This window comes from Microcaecilia unicolor, chromosome 13, assembly GCF_901765095.1.
Source record: "Microcaecilia unicolor chromosome 13, aMicUni1.1, whole genome shotgun sequence".
NCBI classification, from domain to species: domain Eukaryota; kingdom Metazoa; phylum Chordata; class Amphibia; order Gymnophiona; family Siphonopidae; genus Microcaecilia; species Microcaecilia unicolor.
This window is the reverse complement of record NC_044043.1, coordinates 52751199-52764594: the sequence shown is the minus strand read 5'-3', so window position 1 is coordinate 52764594 and position 13396 is coordinate 52751199. Positions and strand designations below refer to the sequence as shown.

Genomic DNA, 13396 nt, shown 5'->3' with positions numbered 1-13396 from the left:
GCAACGGTTAGCAAAACACTGGCGGAATATCAGGCCCTTCGTGTTTTGTGGTTTGCCGATAATAGTTCACACTATGTGAAAAGAGAGCAGCAGGGTGGGCTACTTCAAAAACAATGCACATTCGTTCCTAATCGCGGAACCACCACTAGCACATGAACCGTTGTGCATGCAACTGCCGTTATAGAATCCTAGCGTGTCTGCATTTATGTGACTCATGACTGTCTGCACACCAGTGGCCCACCAAATGCACGATGAAAAAAATAGGTCATTAACAAAGGATACCTCGGAGAGAATTTCAGACGGAAGATCACTGCAAAGTTTAGGGGCTATGAAAAAGAAGGCCGACCTCCAGGTAGTTTCAAAGTGGGCATACTTTTGGGGAGGGCAACACAATGTGATTGGAATCAAAAGAACAGAGTGACCGGGCAGGGGTGTAGGAAATGATTACTGAGGAGGACAGGTAGGATGGAATTCCTAAGTGTAACATTAGAACATAAGAATAGCCACACTGGGTCAGACCAATGGTCCACCTAGCCCAGTAACCTGTTTCCAACAGTGGCCATTCCAGGTCACAAGTACCTGGCAGAAACCCAAATAGTAGTAACATTCTGGAATCACAAATTGTAGCAACATTCCATGCTTAGACACCTTAAAACAGATTTGATATTGCACTGGTAACCAATGGAGCTGTATAAAAAGAGGGGATATGTGATCAGTCTTTTTTGCACAGGTATTTTGCAGTGTTCATAGACAACGTAGTTGTGAACAAGGATCATTATGTATGATTTTTTAACTTATTTATGTTTTAGTTCTTTGAAGTTTCTGATTTCCATTTATTATTGAATATTTTCTAAATGTATTAACCCTTTTAATTTGATTTATGGGTTCAGTATTGATTAGTCTAGTTCTGTGCTCTTTAAGGTTTATAATTTTCATCTAGTATTGAATAACTTATATATATATATATTGACACCTATTTATCTATTTGATATATGAATGGTTTAATTATTTATATACTCGGTGTCACACTCGATCGCAACCTTACACTCGAGAACCAAGTAAATACCGTAATAAAGAAAATGTTCTATGCAATGTGGAAATTCAAATGAATAACCTTTCTTCCAGAGGGAAACTTTTCGAAACCTAAAACAATCAATGGTCCTTAGCCAAGCAGATTACAGTAACGGAATCTACGTGGGATGTAAAGTACAGCTCACAAAAAAACTCCAGACCACCCAAAATACAGCAGCCAGATTGATATATGGTAAAACACGATTCGAAACTGCTAAACCCCTAAGAAAAAAGTTGCATTGGCTCCCAATCAAAGAACGGATCATCTTCAAAATCTGCACTTTGGTACACAAAATTATCTACGGCGTAGTACCAGGCTACATGACAGGCCTAATAGATTTACCAACCAGAAACAGAATCAGATCATCACAATCATAACTAAACCTACATTATCCAAATTGTAAAGGACTAAGATACAAAACAATTTACGCATCCAGCTTCTCCTACATAAGCACACAACTATGGAACGGACTCCCAAATGCTGTGAGAACAATCTGTGACCACTTAAACTTCAGGAAATCACTCAAAACTCACCTCTTCAAAAAGGCCTATCCCACCGATCCAACATAAATCCCAGCACCCAGCATAACTAATAATCATACTGGACAATTTACAATCTTCACTTCCTTCGACCCCTTGATGCCTGATCCACACCTACCTCATCTGACCACAATATAACTTTGTATCTGTTATCAACCGAATTGGCAAACGCCTCTACGGTACTATGTAAGCCACATTGAGCCTGCAAGTAGGTGGGAAAATGTGGGGTACAAATGTAACAAATAAATAAATATGTACATTAATCATTTGTATGTGCATGTTTTTAAGTGATTTATTTGATTTTGAGAAAGTTTTATATGATTTTAACTTATATGTTTTGACTTTACAGTGTAGCCCCTGATGCAGCCTTCTGGACGGTGAAACATTTTGGTCAATAAATTTCTGTTTCATCAATATAGTGGTCTGTTCTGTTCTGTTTGGTTTCTGCATACAATTAAAACTGGCAAAGTCCTCCCTAACCCCTTCCCTAACTGCCAAGCCTCTAAAAATCTGTTATGTAAGAATCACAAAACTAAAATGGCGCTGACAGAATTCAGTCTATGAGTCACAGATAAAGGCATTAACTCAAAAGGCAGAGCCCATACCCAGTCAAACTGTGATCAAAGGACTGATCTACTTAGGATAGGTACAGAAACACAGAATCAGTGCCGTAGCGAGGGCGGCTGACACCTGGGGCGGGTCATCACTGCGCACCCCCCCCCCCGGGTGCAACACGGCGCCCCCCTCCCCCCGGAGCGCATTCTTATTTCAATTAGGAAGCGAGGGGCGGGCGAGAGGGCCGATCCGCCCCCGAGTGCACGTCGCTGGGAGCTGCGTCGGCTCCGCTGGTTCCTTCCTCTCTGTGCCCTGGAACAGGAAGTAACCTGTTCCGGGGCAGAGGAAGCAGGGAACCAGCGGAGCCGACACCCCCCCACAGCGGCGTGCACCTGGGGCGGACCGCCCCACCCCCTTCCTACGCCTCTGCACAGAATCTAAGGGAAAGGGAATTGGATTTGATATTCCACCTTTCATTTTTTTTTTATTATTTCACATATAATTGATAAACAATCATTATCAAGCCTAAGCTTGTACAGAAAGGTATATATTCCAAGAATGATTAATAACAAAGAAAAGAGATTATAATATATAATACACTCAAGTCCTCATTTTTGGATCCAAGATTATCAGTAGTGGAGAATAAGAAAACAAAATATTTTCTAAAATAATTTAGTAACCTGTCTGAAATTGAAGTGTCGTATATTAACAGAATTTAAATAAATGCCAATAAACATTAACATTCTCTCAACTCCAAAGAACGTTTGGTTACAAAGAATTCTGTGAGCTGGGATGGCTAAAAAAAAAACATATATTACTGACTGGAATCTGACTATACATTTACAAGGGTACCGAAGATGAAAAGTAGCCCCAATCTGAAGAACTCCTAACTTGAGCAGGAAAAACTGCCTACGTCTTTTCTGAGTCTCTTTAGTTACATCTGGTGTAATGGTATCAGTTTATTATATTTTGCTGGATTATATATACACCAATATATTTGTGCAGCTTTTATATATTTGACACTGCAGCAGAGAAAATAGTTTCATTTCAAGCCTCTCTCTCCCTATTCCTTTTTCTGGGAACTTCTGATAGCAGGGATAGTTAATTACAAACACTTAACAAAGACAAAAGAGAGATATATAACTCTCTCTGCCCTCCCACCTAAAAGAACTGAACAAAAGGATGACTAAGGTGGGTACCTGGACTCTCATCAGGACATCTCTGAAAACCAAAGACCCAAGAGACAGAAAGTCTGGAGAACCCATTGAAGACAAAGACTTCAGAGGGGAGACCATAAACAGGACATTTGCTTGTCAAAGGTATACCTGCCCCTCCCATCAGCTTTCAGACATGTGCAGAAGCACTTATAATGTGGTCATGTGAACAGACTACATTAACCAAAATGCCTTGCAAAATATCCAGGACATGCACACACCATGCTTCTCTGCTAACATTATAAAAGGCCTGGAAACAGCCCAGCTCGTCCTCTTGAAACCTGCCTCCTCTTGGGACCTGCTGCTCTCTTTGGGGTCTGCTGACGCCTTGCCCCTCAACATGTGCTCATCAATCAGCTGGACCACAGCATGCTTGTAACAAGGACTTGTAAGTTAACCTACCTGCTACTTTGTTCTATTTTATGCACAGATTACCTGTAAAGATCTCTTAAAACCTACCTCTCGTGTGCAATTGTATATTAAATCAATCTTTTTGAAGCTAAAATATGGTCTTTGTGTTCTGAGTATATGGTATCTTTTATATATACTTAATCTATTTAATTTATTGCAATTATCACCTTTGGTGATTGGTGGAGAAATTAATATCCTAAAACTTATAAATATAGCACCTGCTCTTAAATTATAAACAGTGGCGAGTTGCTCTAGAGCTATTTTCCCCAAAATAAATCATTTCTTGTAACATATTTATTGGTGCAGAACGTGGGCAGGTATTCTGTACGAGTAGAATGAAATAGCAGTGTTCTTAAATTATATTTTTGTATTTTGCTACTTTATAGAGAACCTGAGTATCAGGTTTCATTAATTAAATTTCCGATTGATAAATTGATAAGGTTTTCAGGTATTCAGAATGCTGTGCTGGATGGATGTTTGGTCTTATTTAGGTACTTATGCACTCATGTACTTTATGTATTTCATAATCAAATCTTTAGGCATGCTCTGGCATAAAATAAAAAACAATTTTGCAGTTTCTTTTGAGAAGGACATAGATAACCCCACTTTGCCTAAGCAATGCGTAGAATCCTCTGGCCCTAATCCTTGGACCCATAATGTAACTGATGATATTTCCATCCCCTCTGATACTGAAACAAAATGTGATTTATATTCAATTAAGGAAGGGAGCAAGAGAATTTCTGCATGCACTTGGTTAATGTGGACCATATATAAGAAAGCCTTAAGGGAACATGCAGAATTGAATGAGAAGTTACTAGCCAAAGAGAGAGAATGCATGCAGGTAGACACAGAAAAGGATTTTCTAATCACAATGGCTAGTTGCTTAAATGATCAATTAGACGCCCTTAGAATACAGGTACAAAGGCAGGCAGCACAGGAGACTAAAATGAAAGCCCAAATTTTAGCTTTAGAAACGCAGGCCAGCCAGGTTCCAGACTTGAAGCATTTAATCAGAGAATTAATACTGCAAACGCCACATATAGATGACAATATTGATCATGTACACTGTCACAAGGAGATAGAAACCTTAAGACAAAAATTACAGGATGCTCGTATGCAGGTCTCAGCCTTTACGGGTCTCCCATGTGCCCCTCCAGACCCAAATACAGCTACAGCCATGCCTGTTTCAGCTGTGGTAACAGTATCACAGTCCACACCCGTAGCAGGAGGTTCAACTAGAACCACTAGTTCCCAGGCCCCCTCACAGCATCCAAAACCTCAGCACATATATGCACAACCTGTTCTGTAGTCTAATTTAAATGCTCATGATTCAGCTCCTCAACACACAGATGCACCACCTGGGCTGCATTCTGATCTAAGCTCCCATAGAAGGGAATCTCTAATAAGAGAATCAGCTCCTAAGTATGTAGCTACTGAAAACCACAAGCAAGCATGTGACATTTTAAAATCTCATGGAGCCTTGCAGATATTGCAGATAGCTAACAATAAAAAGAGAAATTTGCCACCAGATAAACAGAAACTTTTAACTGCAAGTCCTGCTGGACCAGAAACTGACATTCTGTCAGCCCTTCCTGCAATTTAATTCCTAGAAACATGAGGAGACGCATCCAGCCTGGACTGGACTTCTCCACAGCATGACCCACTCTGCAGATGGCAGGGAAATCCAGGTGCTAATTTTTAGTATAGGTTGGACAGGAATATAGGAAATGTTTGTGCAATTAACCTTTTGTAACACTGTTAAGAATTTAAACTGTAGCTTCTATTGTTCTTTTAATTAAAAATATAGTTTCTATTGTTCTTTTGAACATTTAAGAATTAATAATGTCTCTTTGCAATAAGTAAGATTTAAAATGTCTCTCTGTGATAGCTTCTGTTGTAATTTATAATATTGTTTAAGGATTTAGAAATGTCTTTTTTCTGATGAGTGACTCCCACTGGAGTTGAAACTAAAATACTGGGTAAGAAGTTTTAAAAATGCCTCCTTATAATAGGTAACTCCCGCTGGAGCTGAAACTTAATATTGTGCTTTAATGTGAATTAACAAGATATGCTTATTTTTATAGAAAAGAAACTAAAGCTTAAGAAAATAAAGCCTGTCTGCACTGCACGCTGCTCACATACAATGGTCTAAGATTATGGGAAGGAGCTGTGAAGAAGAGAGGGATCCCCCCCACCAGAACCAGCCATGTGACCTGCTAAAATTAATGTGAAAGTGTTTTTCTGTCTTTTTCAGAGTTCGAGTTCTATTTACGAGATATTAATATTTTTATGGCGCTAGTAATTAATATATATATATGGCTATCTCAGATACCTGTTCTACATTTTAAAATAGATCTATGCCTCTTCTACATTTTTAAATGAATAGATCTATGCTGTTCTACTTATAAGATAGTAAATGAAACTGCGGTGGTAATCCAAGATGGATGCCACAGATGATGCTTTTGTGCTTTAATTGTTGCTTATTTCTAAATGAATGAAACTGCGGTAGTAATCCAAATGGATGCCGCAGGTGCTGCTTTTTGGTGCTTTATTAATTTTGCTAATTGTTGCTTATTTCTAAATGAATGAAAATGCTTTGACAATCCAAGATGGATGCCGCGTACGTTGCTTTTGTGTTCTTGTGTTCTACTTGCAGGTTAAGCTCAATCCTGGATCTGGAATGGACGATCGGAGACCTAAAGGCCTAATAGAGTTCTTTGTTTGTTTGTCATGTGGTCTCCATGTTACATGTTTGTTTTATGTTATGGGGTACCCAAGAAACTATAAGCAGACATTAATAGACCCTCCCTACTAACAGTCCCTCCATTAGTTCACATTGTCCAAGAAAGAAAAAAAAAGAGACCATTTTCACTGGCAGGCGAGCTATAGAAAAGAAAACCATGTTCAATATTATTGAAGCTATGGCTACAGATATATATTAAGTTCTACCAATTGCTATCTAAGGTTATATATTCACATGTGTATATTTGAAATTATGAGCAAAGGTTTCTCTTTACATGATCTATCAGGTACAATCAGTACAGGGAAAGTTTCTGACCTTTTTTAGTTTATTAAACATCACAGCCAGCACGTGCAAAATGCTCTCTCTGGAATGAAATATTGGCTGTGTGCAAAGCACAATTAACATATCTTTTCTAAATTCTTTACAACATTAAACACATGAGTATTGTCTATTAATTTGCTACATTAAACACTGCTAAAGCAGATAAATATGGTAACCTTTTACCACACTCATTACCCATAAAAGGTTTCTCTCTGAAAAATAAAACGTTTCTCTCTGAAAGGTAGTTCATGGCACTATACCATGACTCTGTTTGTTTATTTGGTCAATGATTAAGTAAATATTATTGCATAGGATTGATAGGAATAATTATTTTGTGTGTAATAGTAACCTAGGAAATTATTATAATTGCATACATATGCCTTTCTTATTTCTAATGAAACAGTAGTATAATAGCTCCACATTTACACTCTTGCTTATGTATTAATACCTCAGTTAGCCTCTGAGATAGAGAATATAGGGAAACATTCACAGAGTATTTTTCCTTGGAATGTCACACGCTGAGAATAGTGACTGAATAGATTGTTCCACCCCATTGCTGTGGCATAAATTGGTCAATTGCGCACTCTCATGCTATTGATTTGGCTAGCATACTGGGTAAGATATCCTGTGGCATAAACTTGGGAGCAGCCTATGCCCCTGAGCAGGTGACACAAAAAGAGATGGTCTCTGGAAATAGAGCAAAATGGCACTTCTGTGGCTGAAGTCATATAAAGTGTACTTGCAATCCTATTTTAAACCAGAGCAAAGCCATACTCTGCCACCTGACTGAATGAAAGCCTAATGAAACTGACCACAGAAAAACTTAACCCTAGCTACCTAAATGTAAGTCATGAGTAAACAAAAGTAAATAATGATGAGTCTTTTTGCTTATAACAGTCATATTCCAGCTAAGGACATATTCCAAGATTCATAGTGATGTGACATAGTAGATGACGGCAGGAAAATACCTGCACGGTCCAGTCTGTTCAATGTCCATTATTAAAAGATTCACCTCTTACAGTACACATGCCCATGTAAACAGTTCAGTACCTTTGCTATTGTTCTTTTGAAATTATGCTACTATATTAGGTTAGAGTTAAGGGTTTCTTTTGTAGCCTTTATAGTTTATTTTTATGGTTCTTCGCTCCAAATTTTATGTTAATATTTGTCACTTAGAACCAAGAGAGGGAGTGTAATGGTATCAGTTTATTATATTTTGCTGGATTATATATACACCAATATATTTGTGCAGCTTTTATATATTTGACACTGCAGCAGAGAAAATAGTTTAATTTCAAGCCTCTCTCTCCCCATTCCTTTTTCTGGGAACTTCTGATAGCAGGGATAGTTAATTACAAACACTTAACAAAGACAAAAGATATATAACTCTCTCTGCCCTCCCACCTAAAAGAACTGAACAAAAGGATGGCTAAGGTGGGTACCTGGACTCTCATCAGGACATCTCTGAAAACCAAAGACCCAAGAGACAGAAAGTCTGGAGAACCCATTGAAGACAAAGACTTCAGAGGGGAGACCATAAACAGGGCATTTACTTGTCAAAGGTATACCTGCCCCTCCCATCAGCTTTCAGACATGTGCAGAAGGACTTATAATGTGGTCATGTGAACAGACTACATTAACCAAAATGCCTTGCAAAATATCCAGAACATGCACACACCATGCTTCTCTGCTAACATTATAAAAGGCCTGGAAACAGCCCAGCTCGTCCTCTTGAAACCTGCCTCCTCTTGAAACCTGCTTCCTCTTGGGACCTGCTGCTCTCTTTGGGGTCTGCTGACGCCTTGCCCCTCAACATGTGCTCATCAATCAGCTGGACCACAGCATGCTTGTAACAAGGACTTGTAAGTTAACCTACCTGCTACTTTGTTCTATTTTATGCACAGATTACCTGTAAAGATCTCTTAAAACCCACCTCTCGTGTGCAATTGTATATTAAATCAATCTTTTTGAAGCTAAAAATATGGTCTCTTTGTGTTCTGAGTATATGGTATCTTTTATATATACTTAATCTATTTAATTTATTGCAATTATCACCTTTGGTGATTGGTGGAGAAATTAATATCCTAAAACTTATAAATACAGCACCTGCTCTTAAATTATAAACAGTGGCGAGTTGCTCTAGAGCTATTTTCCCCAAAATAAATCATTTCTTGTAACATATTTATTGGTGCAGAACGTGGGCAGGTATTCTGTACGAGTAGAATGAAATAGCAGTGTTCTTAAATTATATTTTTGTATTTTGCTACTTTATAGAGAACTGAGTATCAGGTTTCATTAATTAAACTTCCGATTGATAAATTGATAAGGTTTTCAGGTATTCAGAATGCTGTGCTGGATGGATGTTTGGTCTTATTTAGGTACTTATGCACTCATGTACTTTATGTATTTCATAATCAAATCTTTAGGCATGCTCTGGCATAAAATAAAAAACAATTTTGCAGTTTCTTTTGAGAAGGACATAGATAACCCCACTTTGCCTAAGCAATGCGTAGAATCCTCTGGCCCTAATCCTTGGACCCATAATGTAACTGATGATATTTCCATCCCCTCTGATACTGAAACAAAATGTGATTTATATTCAATTAAGGAAGGGAGCAAGAGAATTTCTGCATGCACTTGGTTAATGTGGACCATATATAAGAAAGCCTTAAGGGAACATGCAGAATTGAATGAGAAGTTACTAGCCAAAGAGAGAGAATGCATGCAGGTAGACACAGAAAAGGATTTTCTAATCACAATGGCTAGTTGCTTAAATGATCAATTAGACGCCCTTAGAATACAGGTACAAAGGCAGGCAGCACAGGAGACTAAAATGAAAGCCCAAATTTTAGCTTTAGAAATGCAGGCCAGCCAGGTTCCAGACTTGAAGCATTTAATCAGAGAATTAATACTGCAAATGCCACATATAGATGACAATATTGATCATGTACACTGTCACAAGGAGATAGAAACCTTAAGACAAAAATTACAGGATGCTCGTATGCAGGTCTCAGCCTTTACGGGTCTCCCATGTGCCCCTCCAGACCCAAATACAGCTACAGCCATGCCTGTTTCAGCTGTGGTAACAGTATCACAGTCCACACCCGTAGCAGGAGGTTCAACTAGAACCACTAGTTCCCAGGCCCCCTCACAGCATCCAAAACCTCAGCATATATATGCACAACCTGTTCTGTAGTCTAATTTAAATGCTCATGATTCAGCTCCTCAACACAAAGATGCACCACCTGGGCTGCATTCTGATCTAAGCTCCCATAGAAGGGAATCTCTAATAAGAGAATCAGCTCCTAAGTATGTAGCTACTGAAAACCACAAGCAAGCATGTGACATTTTAAAATCTCATGGAGCCTTGCAGATAGCTAACAATAAAAAGAGAAATTTGCCACCAGATAAACAGAAACTTTTAACTGCAAGTCCTGCTGAACCAGAAACTGACATTCTGTCAGCCCTTCCTGCAATTTAATTCCTAGAAACATGAGGAGACGCATCCAGCCTGGACTGGACTTCTCCACAGCATGACCCACTCTGCAGATGGCAGGGAAATCCAGGTGCTAATTTTTAGTATAGGTTGGACAGGAATATAGGAAATGTTTGTGTAATTAACCTTTTGTAACACTGTTAAGAATTTAAACTGTAGCTTCTATTGTTCTTTTAATTAAAAATATAGCTTCTATTGTTTTTTTGAACATTTAAGAATTAATAATGTCTCTTTGCAATAAGTAAGATTTAAAATGTCTCTCTGTGATAGCTTCTGTTGTAATTTATAATATTGTTTAAGGATTTAGAAATGTCTTTTTTCTGATGAGTGACTCCCACTGGAGTTGAAACTAAAATACTGGGTAAGAAGTTTAAAAAATGCCTCCTTATAATAGGTAACGCCCGCTGGAGCTGAAACTTAATATTGTGCTTTAATGTGAATTAACAAGATATGCTTATTTTTACAGAAAAGAAACTAAAGCTTAAGAAAATAAAGCCTGTCTGCACTGCACGCTGCTCACATACAATGGTCTAAGATTATGGGAAGGAGCTGTGAACAAGAGAGGGTTCAGCTTGATTAGTGGACAATTGTGCTTCTGTTGGTTTATTTGGCAGATAATATACCTGAGAGACAGGGGGAATAGTATCTTCTTTAAGTCCAAAAATTTCCTTTAAGTTTCTGTTCAACATTTCCCTGGGTGTGATCGATGGCACCCTGGGAAAATTCAGAAATCTTAAGTTATTTGATCTCGGAATTTTCCAAAGACTCAATCTTCCTCCGCATATTCATATTGTCTTTTATCATGGTTGTTTGAATTTCTTGAAATTGAGCATCATTTTTTTCCTGATATTCCACCTTTCTGTGGTTACAATCAAAGCGGTTTACCTATTATACAGAACAAGCTTGTCCACGGGCCACAACTCAGCTACATGCTATTTTCTGGCCCTTGGAAGCTTGGCAAATTTTTGTGCTGCTTATAGTGGGATTCCTGCTTTTCCACCACAAGTCCTGCCAACTTTTTACTCGTTCCACTCGAGGAAGTTACATGGAAATACTTTTAAAACAAATAGGAGGAAATATTTTTTCACCCAACAAATAGTTAAGCTCTAGAACTCTTTGCTGGATGATGTGGTAACAGTGGTTATCGTATCCTGGTTTAAAAAAAGGTTTGGACAAATTCCTGGCATAGAAGTCCATAGTCTGCTATTGAGACTGACATGGGAAGCACTAGGATTTGCAGTATGGAATGTTGCTACTCCTTGAGATTCTGCATGAAATCTTGTCACTCTTTAGGATTCTAGAATCTTGCTATTGTTTGGGGTTCTATATGGAATGTTGCCATGATTTAGGTTTCTGCCAGGTACTTGTGACCTGGCTTGGCCACTGTTTGGAAAACAGGATACTGGACTAGATGGATCATTGGTCTGACCCAGTATGGCTATTCTTATGTTGTTATGTAACTCATCAGTCTATAAGAATGAACCACACAGTGCCGGACGTTTGGGTTGATCTCGCAGTTTCAAGTCTCACTAGACTTGAAACCACAAGACCAACCCGAACTTCGACTCTGCATGGCTCAAGTTTGCAGAGAGCCAAGTTCTGATGGGAAAGCAGGAATCCCACTGTTTCTCCTGCAGCTGAAGCCAAGTGAGGGAAAAGAAATTGGGTAAAAGCTGGGGGAGGGGAGGGTCTTACTTGAGTAAGAGTGAGATTGGGTGAAGGCTGGTGGGGGGGTTACATGAGCGAGAGTGAGACTGGGTGAAGGCTGGTGGGGGAGGGGGGTTACATGAGCGACACAGACTGGGTGAATGCTGGGGAGGGGACAATGCCACTATTTGATGAAACATGTGACAAAATACATTGATGTGCCTTTTGGCCCTCTGAATGTTACAAAATATAAAATGTAGCCCAGATAGGAAAAGGTTGGACAAGCCTAATATAGAGGCACTTATTTTGTACCTGGGACAATGGAAGTAAGTCACGAAGAGCTGCAGTGGGAATCAACCCCAATTCCCGGCTGCTGCACTAGCCATTAGGCTACTCCTCCACTCCTAAGGACGAATAAGGAAACAAAGACCCATCTTGGTGTTTGTGCCCAAGACCACATCATTGCTAGCACCATAGATCCTTTCCTCTCTGCTTCTTGCCAGTACAGCTATCTTAACCTTAGGCTGTCTGTTATTGTTTCATACATTTCTCCATGAAGAAATATTTTCTTATGTTACTCCAGAGTATCTTTCCTTCCCATGGCCTTTTCTTCTGTAATTTTCTTTACACTTGAAAATGTTACTCCCTCCTACATTATTTATACTTTTAAAAGTATTTATATGTCTCTGCCATATTGCTTCCCCCTCCCCCATGGTCTCTCTTCGGAGTTAGATTTTTAACTCCTTCTGTCTCATTTAACAGGGAGTTTTTGGTACAAACGTTTGTAAACACAGAGCTTCAGCACATCCAAAAACCATCTGAGCTAAGATGAAAACTTGTTCAAAGCACAAAACGGACTGAGCTCATCCTATGCCCCGGCTACTACACTGGTCACATTTAACTGAATGTCCCACGGACTCGACAGAAATCCCCTTAAGTGACCCAGGCAGTAAAACCCGATACAAGGGGCCGGATAGGGAAAATGTGACATCATGATCCCAACTCGTTCTGCACCACATGCAAGAAAAAGTGGCAGAGCCGCCAAGGAAGTTTTGCTGTAGATTTGAAGGGGAGCAAGCGAAAGATTGGCCGGTGCCCGGATTTCTCTCTTACCGCCGGAGCCGCCAGCGCGAGCAGCTCCCGGGCTTCCTGCCGGTATTCTCCGGCCATCGAGCGCCACCGGCCCCCGGGGGCACCGGTCCGCTGCTCCTCCGCCACCGGGGGCTCCATCTGTAGAGTCTGGGTCTTGAAGCTCCAGACTCAGCTCAGCTGTTGCTACCGATCGCAGAAAATGAGCGCCTGCACTGACCTGCTAAACCGGTCTGAACTAAGCTGAGCCTGCCCCTGTCTGGGATCGGAGTGCAGTGCAGCAGGACACAATAGCTGCCTAGTCTCCGA

General features: G+C 39.7%; 1 protein-coding gene across 1 annotated transcript in view; it reads right to left on the bottom strand.

Moving 5' to 3' along the window:
- Positions 1-13178, bottom strand: part of LOC115456715 (multidrug and toxin extrusion protein 1-like) — an 80646-nt gene extending 67468 nt beyond the window's left edge. The window contains exon 1 of the mRNA XM_030185970.1: positions 13112-13178. Coding sequence (XP_030041830.1) covers positions 13112-13168 — 57 coding nt within the window. The 5' untranslated portion in view covers positions 13169-13178. The remainder of the gene's footprint in view (positions 1-13111) is intronic.
- Between the last annotated feature and the right edge of the window lie 218 nt (positions 13179-13396).